The sequence below is a fragment of the Bombina bombina genome, unplaced genomic scaffold (genome assembly GCF_027579735.1).
Source record: "Bombina bombina isolate aBomBom1 unplaced genomic scaffold, aBomBom1.pri scaffold_2261, whole genome shotgun sequence".
Classification (NCBI taxonomy): domain Eukaryota; kingdom Metazoa; phylum Chordata; class Amphibia; order Anura; family Bombinatoridae; genus Bombina; species Bombina bombina.
The window spans coordinates 14,623-33,352 of record NW_026511004.1 but is presented as its reverse complement, the minus strand read 5'-3'; the positions used below and the strand labels follow the sequence as shown (position 1 = coordinate 33,352).

Here is an 18,730-nt window from a genome sequence, read left to right as displayed (position 1 = left end):
TTTTCTCTTACATTCGCAAGATGTTTCAATCTGATCTTGTCTCAGAAATTACTGTTGAAACCCTGCTGCCTGATAACAGTTCTACCAAAGCTAAGTGCATTTGTTGTAAACTTGTGGAGATTATATCTCCAGCTGTGGTTTGTAATATGTCCACAAAAGACTTACAGGATGCATATCTTCATATTCCAATTCATCCAGATCATTATCAGTTCCTGAGATTCTCTTTTCTAGACAAGCATTACCAATTTGTCGCTCTTCCTTTTGGCCTAGCGACAGCTCCAAGAATCTTTTCAAAGGTTCTCGGTGCCCTACTCTCTGTAATCAGAGAACAGGGTATTGCGGTGTTTCCTTATTTGGACGATATCTTGGTACTAGCTCAGTCTTTACATACTGCAGAATCTCACATGAATCAACTAGTGTTGTTTCTTCGATTACATGGTTGGAGGATCAATTTTCCAAAAAGTTCTTTGATTCCTCAGACAAGGGTCACCTTTGATCTTTCTGTTTTATTTCATAGAAAGATTGCTAAGCTTCCTGATATTCACTGTTTTGTTCAGGCTTTGGTTCGTATCAAGCCTGTCATTAATAACCCTTTGAGTGCTAATGACGGCTCTGAGCCGTCAGAGTTTCCCAGTCTGGTGCTAATGACGGCTCAGAGCCTTCACTAGCACTCTCCCACCTTGAGGGAGATCTGGGGGCTCCCACCCGCTCCTACCCTGGCGATCATGCCGTTAGAGTGACAGGCATTGCCGGGGCTTCACTTTTGCATGGTGATGTCATGCGCAATAACGTGATGACGTCACCGCGCAACTTTATTTATACTTAACAATGTTAAGTATAGGAGCAGGGGGCATGCTGCTTAGAAGCCTGTATCTCAGGCATCTAAGCAGCTACAGACCCCCAAGACCCACCATTGGAAAGGTAATCGCCTAACCATTTCAACAGTGTAAGTATTCGGGGTCTGAAAAAAAAAGTTAAAACAAATTGTTCAAAAAATTTAAAAATTAAAAAAAAATTAAATAATCTTAGCACCCAGGTGGGAAAGTGCTTAGCACTCAAAGGGTTAAATGAATCTCTCCTCCTTGGAGTCTTAATTTGGTTCTGAGGGCTTTACAGGCTCCTCCATTTGAACCTATGCATTCTTTGGACATTTAACTACTTTCTTGGAAAGTGTTGTTCCTTTTGGCCATCTCTTCTGCTAGATGAGTTTCTGAGCTATCTGCTCTCTCTTGTGAATCTCCTTTTCTGATTTTTCATCAGGATAAGGCGGTTTTGTGGACTTCATTTCAATTCTTACCTAAAGGTTGTGAATTCTAACAACATTAATAGAGAAATTGTTGTCCCTTCCTTGTGTCCTAATCCTAAAAATTCTTTGGAAAGATCCTTACATTCTTTAGATATGGTGAGAGCTTTGAAATATTATGTTGAAGCTACTAAAGATTTCAGGAAGACTTCTAGTCTATTTGTTATCTTTTCTGGTTCTAGGAAAGGTCAGAAGGCTTCTGCTGTTTCCTTGGCTTCGTGGTTAAAGCTTTTGATTCATCACGCTTATTTGGAGTTGGGTTAAGCCACGCCTCAGAGGATTACAGCTCATTCTACTAGATCAGTCTCCACTTCGTGGGCTTTTAAGAATGAAGCTTCAGTTGATCAGATTTGCAAAGCAGCAACTTGGTCTTCTTTGCATACATTTACTAAATTCTATCATTTTGATGTATTTGCTTCTTCGGAAGCAGTTTTTGGTAGAACAGTTCTTCAGGCAGCTATTTCATTTTGATTCTTCTGCTTATGTTTTAAGTTTTTTTCTTTCATTTATGAGAATAAACTTATATTTTGGGTTGTGGATTTATTCTCTACAGCGAAAAATGGCTGTTTTTATTTTTTCCCTCCCTCTCTAGTGACTCTTGCGTGGTGTTCCAGATCTTGGGTATTTGCTATCCCATACGTCACTAGCTCATGGACTCTTGCTAATTACATGAAAGAAAACATAATTTATGTAAGAACTTACCTGATAAATTCATTTCTTTCATATTGGCAAGAGTCCATGAGGCCCATCCTTTTTATGGTGGTTATTTTTTTGTATAAAGCACAATTATTTCCAAATTCCTTTGTTGATGCTTTTTATTCCTATTTTTATCACCCCACTTCTTGGCTATTTGTTAAACTGAATTGTGGGTGTGGTGAGGGGTCTATTTATAGGCATTTTGAGGTTTGGGAAACTTTGACCCTCCTGGTAGGACTGTATATCCCATACGTCACTAGCTCATGGACTCTTGCCAATATGAAAGAAATGAGTTTATAAGGTAAGTTCTTACGTAAATTATGTTTTTCCATTGTTCTCTCTAAAGGGCCTAATGATCAATTTCCCTCTGGTATGGAGACTCGCTGGGAGCTTTTTTAGCATTATATTACATGATATTATATGTAGGTGTCTCTCCTTCATATCTAAAACCCTGCATAGAGACATAAACAGCTCTCAAGCTATAATTTGCCTGCAGGACCTCACCGTACTGATAAGAGTAAAAAATACAAATACATAAATATATATATATATATACACACAATGTGATAGCGGTATCCCCTACAGCATCTAATAAGTGTACACTTACTCTATCAAATCCTGGAGGATACTGCGCAGCAAATTCCAGTTGGCGGATCACTACTTCATTGGGGGCTACGTTCCTCTTCTTCATGTCTCGCAAGAGATCAGTGAGATAGATATAATCCAACCGCTTAATGGCAGCATTAATCAGGGCACTGTAGACATGAGTGTTGGGCTGCACTCCAGCAATCTGAAACAAACATGGCAGTGAGTGGCAATTCAGGAGGGCTCAGACCCTAAGGAACCTCCATAGCTCCTCAGTTTCTACAAGAGACATAAGGTGAACATGAACTTTAAAGGGGCGCGGGAAGTCAAAATGGAAGGTTTTAGCAATAAAAAAAAAATATATTTTTACTTTTTCCTTCTTTAGCTAAATAAGTAACATCCGTTGCCGACAAAGAGTGCAGCGGGCCTCAGTGACCGCCTAAGCCAAAGCTCTGCAACTGTATTATGCAAAGCTACAGGATGCAGAATTGTGTTATTTTGTGTGTAATAAGTGATACAGGTAAAACAAACGCTGTACATACGCTCATGTCTTCCAGCAGCTGTAGTCCCTCCTCCTTCCTGTGACATCCAATCGCCAGATTACAGAATGGTCTGGATGTTTGGCGCAATCGCCCTCTGGCCCAGAACAGGGAGCAGCTCCTGCACATTATAAACCAGTAATATGGTCACAAAATATATTACACAGACACTGCACGTCTCACAGAAAACAGACTGCATATGTTGTGTTGCTGTAGAACATCATAACCATTTAGGGCTTATGGAGGAGATAATCTGGGCTCAAACCTGCAGACAAGTGAGGCCATAACCAAAGATAAAACAATGTACTTTATACTAACATAATGACCGTCACTAACCTGACCTGTGTAAGTGAGACCATAACCAGAGATAAAACAATGTACTTTATACTAACATAATGACCGTCACTAACCTGACCTGTGTGTAAGTGAGGCCATAACCAGAGATAAAACAATGTACTTTATACTAACATAATGACCGTCACTAACCTGACCTGTGTAAGTGAGACTATAACCAGAGATAAAACAATGTACTTTATACTAACATAATGACCGTCACTAACCTGACCTGTGTGTAAGTGAGGCCATAACCAGAGATAAAACAATGTACTTTATACTAACATAATGACCGTCACTAACCTGACCTGTGTGTAAGTGAGGCCATAACCAGAGATAAAACAATGTACTTTATACTAACATAATGACCGTCACTAACCTGACCTGTGTAAGTGAGGCTATAACCAGAGATAAAACAATGTACTTTATACTAACATAATGACCGTCACTAACCTGACCTGTGTAAGTGAGGCCATAACCAGAGATAAAACAATGTACTTTATACTAACATAATGACCGTCACTAACCTGACCTGTGTGTAAGTGAGGCCATAACCAGAGATAAAACAATGTACTTTATACTAACATAATGACCGTCACTAACCTGACCTGTGTAAGTGAGGCCATAACCAGAGATAAAACAATGTACTTTATACTAACATAATGACCGTCACTAACCTGACCTGTGTAAGTGAGGCCATAACCAGAGATAAAACAATGTACTTTATACTAACATAATGACCGTCACTAACCTGACCTGTGTAAGTGAGACTATAACCAGAGATAAAACAATGTACTTTATACTAACATAATGACCGTCACTAACCTGACCTGTGTAAGTGAGACCATAACCAGAGATAAAACAATGTACTTTATACTAACATAATGACCGTCACTAACCTGACCTGTGTAAGTGAGGCCATAACCAGAGATAAAACAATGTACTTTATACTAACATAATGACCGTCACTAACCTGACCTGTGTAAGTGAGACCATAACCAGAGATAAAACAATGTACTTTATACTAACATAATGACCGTCACTAACCTGACCTGTGTAAGTGAGGCTATAACAAGAGATAAAACAATGTACTTTATACTAACATAATGACCGTCACTAACCTGACCTGTGTAAGTGAGGCCATAACCAGAGATAAAACAATGTACTTTATACTAACATAATGACCGTCACTAACCTGACCTGTGTAAGTGAGGCCATAACCAGAGATAAAACAATGTACTTTATACTAACATAATGACCGTCACTAACCTGACCTGTGTGTAAGTGAGGCCATAACCAGAGATAAAACAATGTACTTTATACTAACATAATGACCGTCACTAACCTGAACCTGTGTATGTGAGTGCCGATAACCAGAGATAAAACAATGTACTTTATACTAACATAATGACCGTCACTAACCTGACCTGTGTAAGTGATGCCATAACCAGAGATAAAACAATGTACTTTATACTAACATATGAACCGTCACTAACCTGAACCTGTGTAAGTGAGGCCATAACCAGAGATAAAACAATGTACTTTATACTAACATAATGACCGTCACTAACCTTACCTGTGTGTAAGTGAGGCCATAACCAGAGATAAACAATGTACTTTATACTAACATAATGACCGTCACTAAACCTGACCTGTGTAAGTGAGACTATAACCAGAGATAAAACAATGTACTTTTATACTAACATAATGACCGTCACTAAGCCTGACCTGTGGTAAGTGAGGCATAACAAGAGATAAAACATGTACTTTATACTAACATAATGACCGTCACTAACCTGACCTGTGTAAGTGAGGACCATAACCAGAAGATAAAACAGTGTACTTTATCACTAAACAAAAATGACCCGTCAGTCTAAACCGACCTTGTGTGTAAGTGAAGGCCATAACAAGCAGATAAAACAATGTACTTTATACTAACATAATGACCGTCCACTAACCTGACCTGTGTGTAAGTGGAGGCCATAGACCAGAGATAAAACAATGTACTTTATACTAACATAATGACCGTCACTTAACCTGACCTGTGTAAGTGAGACCATAACCAGAGATAAAACAATGTACTTTATACTAACATAATGACCGTCATCTAACCTGACCTGTGTGTAAGTGAGTCCATAACAAGAGATAAAACAATGTAGCTTTAATACTAACATAATGACCGTCACTAATCCTGACCTGTGTAAGTGAGACCATAACCAGAGATAAAACAATGTACTTTATACTAACATAATGACCGATCACTAACCTGACCTGTGTAAGGTGAGGACTAAAACCAAGATAAAACAATGTACTTTATACTAACATAATGACCGTCAACTAACCTGACCTGTGTAAGTGAGACCATAACCAGAGATAAAACAATGTACTTTATACTAACATAATGAACCGTCACTATACCTGACCTGTGTAAGTGAGACCAGTAACCAGAGATAAAACAATGTACTTTATACTAACATAATGACCGACACTAAGCCTGACCTGTGTAAGTGAGGCCATAACCAGAGATAAAACAATGTACTTTATACTAACATAATGACCGTCACTACCCTGACCTGTGTAAGTGAGACCGATAACCAGAGATAAAACAATGTACTTTATACTAACATAATGACCGTCACTAACCTGAACCTGTTGTAATGTGAGACCATAACCAGAGATAAAACAATGTACTTTATACTAACATAATGACCGGTCACTAACCTGACCTGTGTAAGTGAGGCCATAACCAGAGATAAAACAATGTACTTTATACTAACATAATGACCGTCACTACCTGACCTGTGTGAAGTGAGACTGATAACCAGAGATAAAACAATGTACTTTATACTAACATAATGACCGTCACTAACCTGACCTGTGTAAGTGAGGCTATAACCAGAGATAAAACAATGTACTTTATACTAACATAATGACCGTCACTAACCTGACCTGTGTAAGTGAGGCCATAACCAGAGATAAAACAATGTACTTTATACTAACATAATGACCGTCACTAGCCTGACCTGTGTAAGTGAGACCATAACAAGAGATAAAACAATGTACTTTATACTAACATAATGACCGTCACTAACCTGACCTGTGTAAGTGAGACCATAACAAGAGATAAAACAATGTACTTTATACTAACATAATGACCGTCACTAACCTGACCTGTGTAAGTGAGACCATAACCAGAGATAAAACAATGTACTTTATACTAACATAATGACCGTCACTAACCTGACCTGTGTAAGTGAGGCCATAACCAGAGATAAAACAATGTACTTTATACTAACATAATGACCGTCACTAACCTGACCTGTGTAAGTGAGACCATAACCAGAGATAAAACAATGTACTTTATACTAACATAATGACCGTCACTAACCTGACCTGTGTAAGTGGAGGCCATAACCAGAGATAAAACAATGTACTTTATACTAACATAATGACCCGTCACTAACCTGACCTGTGTGTAAGTGAGGCCATAACCAGAGATAAAACAATGTACTTTATACTAACATAATGACCGTCACTAACCTGACCTGTGTGTAAGTGAGGCCATAACCAGAGATAAAACAATGTACTTTATACTAACATAATGACCGTCACTAACCTGACCTGTGTGTAAGTGAGGCCATAACCAGAGATAAAACAATGTACTTTATACTAACATAATGACCGTCACTAACCTGACGTGTGTGTAAGTGAGACCATAACCAGAGATAAAACAATGTACTTTATACTAACATAATGACCGTCACTAACCTGACCTGTGTAAGTGAGGCCATAACCAGAGATAAAACAATGTACTTTATACTAACATAATGACCGTCACTAGCCTGACCTGTGTGTAAGTGAGACCATAACCAGAGATAAAACAATGTACTTTATACTAACATAATGACCGTCACTAGCCTGACCTGTGTGTAAGTGAGACCATAACCAGAGATAAAACAATGTACTTTATACTAACATAATGACCGTCACTAACCTGACCTGTGTAAGTGAGGCCATAACAAGAGATAAAACAATGTACTTTATACTAACATAATGACCGTCACTAACCTGACCTGTGTAAGTGAGACCATAACCAGAGATAAAACAATGTACTTTATACTAACATAATGACCGTCACTAACCTGACCTGTGTAAGTGAGACCATAACCAGAGATAAAACAATGCACTTTATACTAACATAATGACCGTCACTAACCTGACCTGTGTAAGTGAGGCCATAACCAGAGATAAAACAATGTACTTTATACTAACATAATGACCGTCACTAACCTGACCTGTGTAAGTGAGACTATAACCAGAGATAAAACAATGTACTTTATACTAACATAATGACCGTCACTAACCTGACCTGTGTAAGTGAGGCCATAACCAGAGATAAAACAATGTACTTTATACTAACATAATGACCGTCACTAACCTGACCTGTGTAAGTGAGGCCATAACCAGAGATAAAACAATGTACTTTATACTAACATAATGACCGTCACTAACCTGACCTGTGTAAGTGAGGCTATAACCAGAGATAAAACAATGTACTTTATACTAACATAATGACCGTCACTAACCTGACCTGTGTAAGTGAGGCCATAACCAGAGATAAAACAATGTACTTTATACTAACATAATGACCGTCACTAACCTGACGTGTGTAAGTGAGACCATAACCAGAGATAAAACAATGTACTTTATACTAACATAATGACCGTCACTAGCCTGACCTGTGTAAGTGAGGCCATAACCAGAGATAAAACAATGTACTTTATACTAACATAATGACCGTCACTAACCTGACGTGTGTAAGTGAGACCATAACCAGAGATAAAACAATGTACTTTATACTAACATAATGACCGTCACTAGCCTGACCTGTGTGTAAGTGAGACCATAACCAGAGATAAAACAATGTACTTTATACTAACATAATGACCGTCACTAACCTGACCTGTGTAAGTGAGACCATAACCAGAGATAAAACAATGTACTTTATACTAACATAATGACCGTCACTAACCTGACCTGTGTGTAAGTGAGGCCATAACCAGAGATAAAACAATGTACTTTATACTAACATAATGACCGTCACTAACCTGACCTGTGTGTAAGTGAGGCCATAACCAGAGATAAAACAATGTACTTTATACTAACATAATGACCGTCACTAACCTGACCTGTGTGTAAGTGAGGCCATAACCAGAGATAAAACAATGTACTTTATACTAACATAATGACCGTCACTAACCTGACCTGTGTGTAAGTGAGGCCATAACCAGAGATAAAACAATGTACTTTATACTAACATAATGACCGTCACTAACCTGACCTGTGTAAGTGAGGCCATAACCAGAGATAAAACAATGTACTTTATACTAACATAATGACCGTCACTAACCTGACCTGTGTAAGTGAGGCTATAACCAGAGATAAAACCTGCTGGTATATTAGCGCCTTATTTACTGGTGAATAAACGTGCCCTGTGCCTCTCCCTGCCTGGTACCTGCTGGTATATTAGCGCCTTATTTACTGGTGACTAAATGTGCCCTGTGCCTCTCCGTCTGGTACCTGCTGGTATATTAGCGCCTTATTTACTGGTGACTAAATGTGCCCTGTGCCTCTCTCTGCCTGGTACCTGCTGGTATATTAGCGCCTTATTTACTGGTGAATAAACGTGCCCTGTGCCTCTCCCTGCCTGGTACCTGCTGGTATATTAGCGCCTTATTTACTGGTGACTAAATGTGCCCTGTGCCTCTCCCTGCCTGGTACCTGCTGGTATATTAGCGCCTTATTTACTGGTGACTAAATGTGCCCTGTGCCTCTCCGTCTGGTACCTGCTGGTATATTAGCGCCTTATTTACTGGTGACTAAATGTGCCCTGTGCCTCTCTCTGCCTGGTACCTGCTGGTATATTAGCGCCTTATTTACTGGTGAATAAACGTGCCCTGTGCCTCTCCCTGCCTGGTACCTGCTGGTATATTAGCGCCTTATTTACTGGTGACTAAATGTGCCCTGTGCCTCTCCCTGCCTGGTACCTGCTGGTATATTAGCGCCTTATTTACTGGTGACTAAATGTGCCCTGTGCCTCTCCGTCTGGTACCTGCTGGTATATTAGCGCCTTATTTACTGGTGACTAAATGTGCCCTGTGCCTCTCTCTGCCTGGTACCTGCTGGTATATTACCGCCTTATTTACTGGTGAATAAACGTGCCCTGTGCCTCTCTTTGCCTGGTACCTGCTGGTATATTAGCGCCTTATTTACTGGTGAATAAACGTGCCCTGTGCCTCTCCCTGCCTGGTACCTGCTGGTATATTACCGCCTTATTTACTGGTGAATAGACGTGCCCTGTGCCTCTCCCTGCCTGGTACCTGCTGGTATATTACCGCCTTATTTACTGGTGAATAAACGTGCCCTGTGCCTCTCCCAGCCTGATATCTACTGGTATATTAGCGCCTTATTTACTTGTGAATAAACGTGCCCTGTGCCTCTCCCAGCCTGGTACCTGCTGGTATATTAGGGCCTTATTTACTGGTGAATAAATGTGCCCTGTGCCTCTCCCTGCCTGGTACCTGCTGGTATATTAGCGCCTTATTTACTGGTGACTAAACGTGCCCTGTGCCTCTCCGTCTGATACCTGCTGGTATATTAGCGCCCTATTTACTGGTGAATAAACGTGCCCTGTGCCTCTCCCTGCCTGATACCTGCTGGTATATTAGCGCCTTATTTACTGGTGAATAAACGTGCCCTGTGCCTCTCCCAGCCTGATATCTACTGGTATATTAGCGCCTTATTTACTGGTGAATAAACGTGCCCTGTGCCTCTCCCTGCCTGGTACCTGCTGGTATATTAGAGCCTTATTTACTGGTGACTAAACGTGCCCTGTGCCTCTCCCTGTCTGGTACCTGCTAGTATATTAGCGCCTTATTTACTGGTGAATAAAAGCGCCCTGTGCCTCTCTCTGTCTGGTACCTGCTGGTATATTAGCGCCTTATTTACTGGTGAATAAATGTGCCCTGTGCCTCTCTCTGCCTGGTACCTGCTGGTATATTAGCGCCTTATTTACTGGTGAATAAAAGTGCCCTGTGCCTCTCCCTGCCTGGTACCTAATAGTATATTAGCGCCTTATTTACTGGTGAATAAATGTGCCCTGTGCCTTTCCCTGCCTGGTACCTGCTGGTATATTAGCGCCTTATTTACTGGTGACTAAACGTGCCCTGTGCCTCTCCCTGCCTGGTACCTGCTGGTATATTACCGCCTTATTTACTGGTGACTAAACGTGCCCTGTGCCTCTCCTTGCCTGGTACCTGCTGGTATATTAGCACCTTATTTACTGGTGAATAAACGTGCCCTGTGCCTCTCCCTGCCTGGTACCTGCTGGTATATTAGCGCCTTATTTACTGGTGAATAAACGTGCCCTGTGCCTCTCCCTGCCTGGTACCTGCTGGTATATTAGCGCCTTATTTACTGGTGAATAAACGTGCCCTGTGCCTCTCCCTGCCTGGTACCTAATAGTATATTAGCGCCTTATTTACTGGTGAATAAACGTGCCCTGTGCCTCTCCCTGCCTGGTACCTAATAGTATATTAGCGCCTTATTTACTGGTGACTAAATGTGCCCTGTGCCTCTCTCTGCCTGATACCTGCTGGTATATTAGCGCCTTATTTACTGGTGACTAAATGTGCCCTGTGCCTCTCTCTGCCTGATACCTGCTGGTATATTAGCGCCCTATTTACTTGTGACTAAACGTGCCCTGTGCCTCTCCCTGCCTGATACCTGCTGGTATATTAGCGCCTTATTTACTGGTGACTAAACGTGCCCTGTGCCTCTCTTTGCCTGGTACCTGCTGGTATATTAGCGCCCTATTTACTTGTGAATAAACGTGCCCTGTGCCTCTCCCAGCCTGGTACTTGCTGGTATATTAGCGCCTTATTTACTGGTGACTAAATGTGCCCTGTGCCTCTCCGTCTGGTACCTGCTGGTATATTAGCGCCCTATTTACTTGTGAATAAACGTGCCCTGTGCCTCTCCCAGCCTGGTACTTGCTGGTATATTAGCGCCCTATTTACTTGTGAATAAACGTGCCCTGTGCCTCTCCCAGCCTGGTACTTGCTGGTATATTAGCGCCCTATTTACTTGTGAATAAACGTGCCCTGTGCCTCTCCCAGCCTGGTACTTGCTGGTATATTAGCGTCTTATTTACTGGTGAATAAACGTGCCCTGTGCCTCTCTCTGCCTGGTACCTGCTGGTATATTAGCACCTTATTTACTGGTGGCTAAATGTGCCCTGTGCCTCTCTCTGTCTGGTACCTGCTGGTATATTAGCGCCTTATTTACTGGTGACTAAATGTGCCCTGTGCCTCTCCCTGCCTGCTACTTGCTGGTATATTAGCACCTTATTTACTGGTGAATAAACGTGCCCTGTGCCTCTCTCTGTCTGGTACCTGCTTGTATATTAGCACCTTATTTACTGGTGACTAAATGTGCCCTGTGCCTCTCTCTGTCTGGTACCTGCTGGTATATTAGTGCCTTATTTACTGGTGACTAAATGTGCCCTGTGCCTCTCCCTGCCTGGTACCTGCTGGTATATTAGTGCCTTATTTACTGGTGACTAAATGTGCCCTGTGCCTCTCTCTGCCTGGTACCTGCTGGTATATTAGCGCCTTATTTACTGGTGAATAAACGTGCCGTGTGCCTCACCCTGCCTGGTACCTGCTGGTATATTAGCGCCTTATTTACTGGTGAATAAAAGCGCCCTGTGCCTCTCTCTGTCTGGTACCTGCTGGTATATTAGCGCCTTATTTACTGGTGAATAAATGTGCCCTGTGCCTCTCTCTGCCTGGTACCTGCTGGTATATTAGCGCCTTATTTACTGGTTAATAAACGTGCCCTGTGCCTCTCCCTGCCTGGTACCTGCTGGTATATTAGCGCCTTATTTACTGGTTAATAAACGTGCCCTGTGCCTCTCCCTGCCTGGTACCTAATAGTATATTAGCGCCTTATTTACTGGTGAATAAAAGTGCCCTGTGCCTCTCCCTGCCTAGTACCTAATAGTATATTAGCGCCTTATTTACTGGTGAATAAATGTGCCCTGTGTGCCTCTCCCTGCCTGGTACCTGCTGGTATATTAGCGCCTTATTTACTGGTGACTAAATGTGCCCTGTGCCTCTCCCTGCCTGCTACTTGCTGGTATATTAGCACCTTATTTACTGGTGAATAAACGTGCCCTGTGCCTCTCCCAGCCTGGTACCTAATAGTATATTAGCGCCTTATTTACTGGTGAATAAACGTGCCCTGTGCCTCTCCCTACCTGGTACCTGCTGGTATATTAGCGCCTTATTTACTGGTGAATAAAAGAGCCCTGTGCCTCTCTCTGTCTGGTACCTGCTGGTATATTAGCGCCTTATTTACTGGTGAATAAATGTGCCCTGTGCCTCTCTCTGCCTGGTACCTGCTGGTATATTAGCGCCTTATTTACTGGTGAATAAACGTGCCCTGTGCCTCTCCCTGCCTGGTACCTGCTGGTATATTAGCGCCTTATTTACTGGTGACTAAATGTGCCCTGTGCCTCTCTCTGCCTGGTACCTGCTGGTATATTAGCGCCTTATTTACTGGTTAATAAACGTGCCCTGTGCCTCTCCCTGCCTGGTACCTAATAGTATATTAGCGCCTTATTTACTGGTGAATAAAAGTGCCCTGTGCCTCTCCCTGCCTAGTACCTAATAGTATATTAGCGCCTTATTTACTGGTGAATAAATGTGCCCTGTGCCTCTCCCTGCCTGGTACCTGCTGGTATATTAGCGCCTTATTTACTGGTGACTAAATGTGCCCTGTGCCTCTCCCTGCCTGCTACTTGCTGGTATATTAGCACCTTATTTACTGGTGAATAAACGTGCCCTGTGCCTCTCCCTACCTGGTACCTGCTGGTATATTAGCGCCTTATTTACTGGTGAATAAAAGCGCCCTGTGCCTCTCTCTGTCTGGTACCTGCTGGTATATTAGCGCCTTATTTACTGGTGAATAAATGTGCCCTGTGCCTCTCTCTGCCTGGTACCTGCTGGTATATTAGCGCCTTATTTACTGGTGAATAAACGTGCCCTGTGCCTCTCCCTGCCTGGTACCTGCTGGTATATTAGCGCCTTATTTACTGGTGAATAAAAGTGCCCTGTGCCTCTCCCTGCCTGGTACCTGCTGGTATATTAGTGCCTTATTTACTGGTGACTAAATGTGCCCTGTGCCTCTCTCTGCCTGGTACCTGCTGGTATATTAGCGCCTTATTTACTGGTGAATAAACGTGCCCTGTGCCTCTCCCTGCCTGGTACCTAATAGTATATTAGCGCCTTATTTACTGGTTAGTAAACATGCCCTGTGCCTTTCTTTGCCTGGTACCTGCTGGTATATTAGCGCCTTATTTACTGGTGAATAAAAGTGCCCTGTGCCTCTCCCTGCCTAGTACCTAATAGTATATTAGCGCCTTATTTACTGGTGAATAGACGTGCCCTGTGCCTCTCTTTGCCTGGTATTTACTGGTATATTAGCGCCTTATTTACTGGCTAATAGACGTGCCCTGTGCCTCTCTTTGCCTGGTATTTACTGGTATATTAGCACTTTTTCTCACCTTTGCAGATTTCAGGTTCACTAGTTTACTCCTCTTTCGCACCAATGTGTTGAAAAAGGTCAGGTCTGGTCGTATTTTTATGGAGTCCATGATCCTGAGCAAATTGTAATCAGACTGGCTGTCCGGCTTTGTTACTTCAGCCAGGAGGGTGAAGGTTTTAATACTCAGTGACACGTTGCCATCTTGCATCTTCTGCAGGATCCCATCCACACCTCCAATCAAAGCAAGTCGGTCAGCTGGGTCAGACACAGTCCCTAAAGTGACCGCAGCCTTTGTATTTACCTGCATGTCTAGTAGGTTTGGGAAACGCTGGTTAGTTATAGGGAGAGCTATCTGACAATCAAGTGGTACCAAGTCTGTGGGGAGCTTGAGATTCCTGGGACTGAGCTCTGACCCTGGTGAATTACATTCCTTGTCAGCCAGGGGCGCCACAAACAGTTGCTGCTCCATCACCTCCACATCTTGCTCAGTTGGAGCATGCAGATATTTTTTCTTTGGAGCTCGTCTGCCAACGCTAGCCTCTATTTTCCGAGGAGATTCTTTATTGGGCCTCAGTAGTAATTGCGAAGCTACAGCTGTGTCGCCAATCCCACAATCTCTGGTGGCACGAAGAAGCAGGTTGTACGTGTTACTATCAGGCTTTATTCCAAGTGAAAGCATCTGTCTCCAGACCTGCTCATGAGGAAAACTTTAGTTACTGTACAAGTAGAACCTGAATAGGAGTGCAGTAGAAAGGGGAGAAAAGTAATGGTGTTGGACGAGCAGGGGGGGCAAGGGTAGAAGCACAGAACAGTTTGCAGGCACAGTGGGATGTTAACAGAGTGGATGAATGGCATTAAAGAGCAAAGCAATGAATATGCCAAGATGCAGAGCTTGAAGGGTACAGCGCCCTGAGCAATTACAAATGAAGGGCTCATTGACACAGGACACAAACAAGAAGACCTGAGTGGGTGTTCGGAATGAGCTCACAGACAGTGGTAAGGAGAGAGCTGTGTGAGAGTAATGATGTTACCTGCAGGGTGTATCGGAAGCCCAGATCCCTGTCATTGATACAGGCCATGAGAAGGATGTTAAACGTGTCACTGGTGATGATGTGACCTTTATGCACAATTTCCTTTACAAGAGAAAAGGGAACATGTCAGCCCGGCCTGTTCTACACAACAGTTACAGAGTGCACCGAGATGCTGTTTGCTTATTATGAAAACCTGAAGCTTAGGAGTCAACTGCGTGTTTTCTCATGAGCCAAACAAGATATCGGTGTTTTATAAAAGCCAGTGATACAATTCTAGGTGACACATTGTTATACATTATGTGAATACCACAGTCTATTTATTCACCTAGTAGTTGTATCTTACTGCTGCTTGAGACTGAATGTATCGGATATTTGTTACTGTAGTCACCCCAGAAATCTCCAAGGTACCTGTTCATGTTATCCTCTAATGACCCAAATTTACCGGAATTCCTGCCCATTCCTTCCTTTGCCCGTACATTCCTATTACCTCGACTTCAGCTCCAAGCTCCCTGCTGCAGTCTTAGGTCCATCTTCTGCAGAGCTATAATTACCGCCCATCTCATCACTCTCAACCCCCGAGGAGCTCAGAATTACTTCACATTCCCCCTTCTGGCCCCAGGAAGGAATCACTGCCCATATAAGCCGTGCTTTCTGTTACTGCTATCTCGCCCATTGACCCAGAAGTAGAATTACTGCCTCTGAGAACCTGGATATGACCCAGCTGCACTAGTGAAGCGAAAATGTCAAAAAACAAAGTGACATGTGCTCCTTACTGTACACATTATGACATTCACTGACATCTCTTCAGCGCATTTTCTATTTCAGTGAATCTGACCAGAAGGTACCAGCAAATGGAGATTTGTTTTATTACCAGATTTTATTTTTAAGTTAATTTGAAAACTCACTAAGATTTTCTCACTTTGTTTTTTCCTTTACCTTCAAAATCTGGAAGCAGCTGTGCAGATCAGAGCACATTGCGCACACTTTCATCAAGCTCTGGTACGTGATCACGTTTAGCTGGATGTTCTTGGCCTTCAGCTCCTCTCGTAGTTTCATAGCGTGTTGGAGGCCAGAGTCTTTCCAGGGGGACTCTGCACATGCGTTAAATAGTGCAGTGTAAGTGGCATCAGTGGGTTGTATCCCTCGCTTTTTCATCTAAAATGTGGGAAATTAGATAAAGGTAAACAAGGTGTGAACGTTACAATGTGAGCATCATTGCTTCAGTACTCAGAGGTTGCTGAGCCAGCAGATTATAGCACGGAAGCTAAAACAACACTAAAGGCATAAGTGGGGACGTGTGGTGAGCCCTAGTGTTTAGCTGGTGAGGTGGCCTGGTGAGCCAAAGAGGTCTGGCAGAGTATGTGGCCCAGTAAACCCTGAAGGATTTCCAGTGTAGTGGCTCAGTAAGCCATAGAGGTTTGGCTGAGAATGCGACACAATGATCCCTAGAGGTCAGGCTGGTGAAGTGTCTTGGTAATCCCTAGAGATTTGGGTGGGGTCAACCAATCACTAAAGGTTTGGCTCAGGATGTGGCCCAAGAGAGCACTAGGCTCTCTAACCTGGCTGGTGGCTCAATAAAGCCTAGAGCTTTTGCTGGTGTGGTAGCTCAAGGAGCCCTAGAGGTTTGGCTGGTCTGTTGGCCCAGTAAGCCCAAAAGGTATGGCTGGTGTGGTGGCTCAGTGAGCATTAGAAGTGTGGATGGTGTTTGCCCCAGTGAGACCTAGAGGTATAGATGGGAAGGTGGCCCAGTGACCTAGATTAAAGTAATCATACGTACATCTGAGTACAAGCGGAAGGCTTTCTTTATGTAGCCGGCTCTCCCGCAACCGCCTATAAGAACGGTGTAGTTACTCTCCTCTGGCTGGAGTCGATCTTCCTGCAGCATTTTTACCTCAAACAGCTCCAGAGCCGCGGCCAGCTGTACACAAGGGAGAAGGGGTTAGTGATGCATAACGCACTGAGGGGCTTCACTGTCACTTACAGGAGAGGGGTCTCACCTTGTCCTCTTTTAGTCTGGCCTTACATTGTAAGAAATACCAGTATGGCGTGTTCCTCCGGCCCCTCCTCTGCACTTGCTGAGCCACATCATCTTCTTCTTCAGAGTAGTTTAAGTTATGCAGCTCTGGAGACGTTTTCTTAAACGACACTCTTGATGAATACTTTTCTGACAAAGTCCCAAAATCGTCCTCTGTTGCCTCATGTAAGTCTGCACCAGCAGTAGCTCCTTGTTTAGGAAAAACTTTTGTGTCAGCACCTCCTGACCGCTGAGGAGCAGAATGTGAGGAACTGAAGCACCTCAGGGTCACGGTGGTCCCCTTCCGTTCACATGAAATACGCTGCAAATTCCAAGGTCCCAAGCCCTGAACCACCCAAACTCTCCTAAACATGGTTTGTGACCCACAAAAACGTCCTGAAGCCAGGGATCGAGTGAGAACGTGCAGCAGCTTCATGGTTCACTGGCTATAAAGCAAATCTCAGAACCTGCATAAAAGAAGCAAGGTGAGCTTAGACATAGATTATACCTGCACCTATAGAGGGATTGTATTAATTAGTTTTATGGCACAGTTTACACACTGACCCCATACACACTATTACCCCAATACACACTGACCCCATACACACTGACCCCCATACACACTATTACCCCAATACACACTGACCCCATACACACTATTACCCCAATACACACTATTACCACCATACACACTATTACCCCCATACACACTATTACCCCAATACACACTGACCCCCATACACACTATTACCCCCATACACACTGACCCCCATACACACTGACCCCCATACACACTATTACCCAAATACACACTGACCCCATACACACTATTACCCCAATACACACTGACACCATACACACTATTACCCCCATACACACTATTACCCCAATACACACTATTACCCCAATACACACTATTACCCCCATACACACTATTACCCCCATACACACTATTACCCCCATACACACTATTACCCCCATACACACTATTACCCCCATACACACTGACCCCCATACACACTATTACCCCAATACACACTATTACCCCAATACACACTGACCCCCATACACACTATTACCCAATACACACTGACCCCCATACACTCTATTACCCCAATACATACTGACCCCCATACACACTATTACCCCAAAACATACTGACCCCCATACACACTATTACCCCAATACATACTGACCCCCATACACACTATTACCCCAATACACACTATTACCCCAATACACACTGACCCCATACACACTATTACCCCAATACACACTGACCCCCATACACACTGACCCTTATACACACTATTGCCCAATACACACTGATCCCCATACACACTATTACCCCAAAACACAATGACCCCCATACACTCTATTACCCCAATACACACTGACCCCCATACACACTATTACCCCAATACACACTGACCCCCATACACCCCTATTAGCTCACTACACACTGACCCCCAAACACCATATTACCCCACTACACACTGACCCACATACACCACTATATAATGTCCCCCTCATACACCCTATTGTATCACAACATAATGTCCCCTCATACACCCTATTGTATCACTACATAATGTCCCCTCATACACCCTATTGTATCACT

General features: G+C 43.0%; 1 protein-coding gene across 1 annotated transcript; it reads right to left on the bottom strand.

The window, feature by feature from the left end:
* Window positions 1–2,606: 2,606 nt before the first annotated feature.
* PTCD1 (pentatricopeptide repeat domain 1) lies at window positions 2,607–17,639 on the bottom strand (the record flags this gene model as incomplete). The annotated part of the gene is given in 8 exon segments (XM_053696403.1): window positions 2,607–2,789; window positions 3,127–3,192; window positions 3,194–3,244; window positions 14,084–14,755; window positions 15,096–15,197; window positions 16,032–16,250; window positions 16,873–17,013; window positions 17,093–17,639. Coding segments are annotated over 8 exon segments (1,887 nt in total), but the record flags the coding sequence as incomplete, so codon positions are not given.
* Window positions 17,640–18,730: the final 1,091 nt, after the last annotated feature.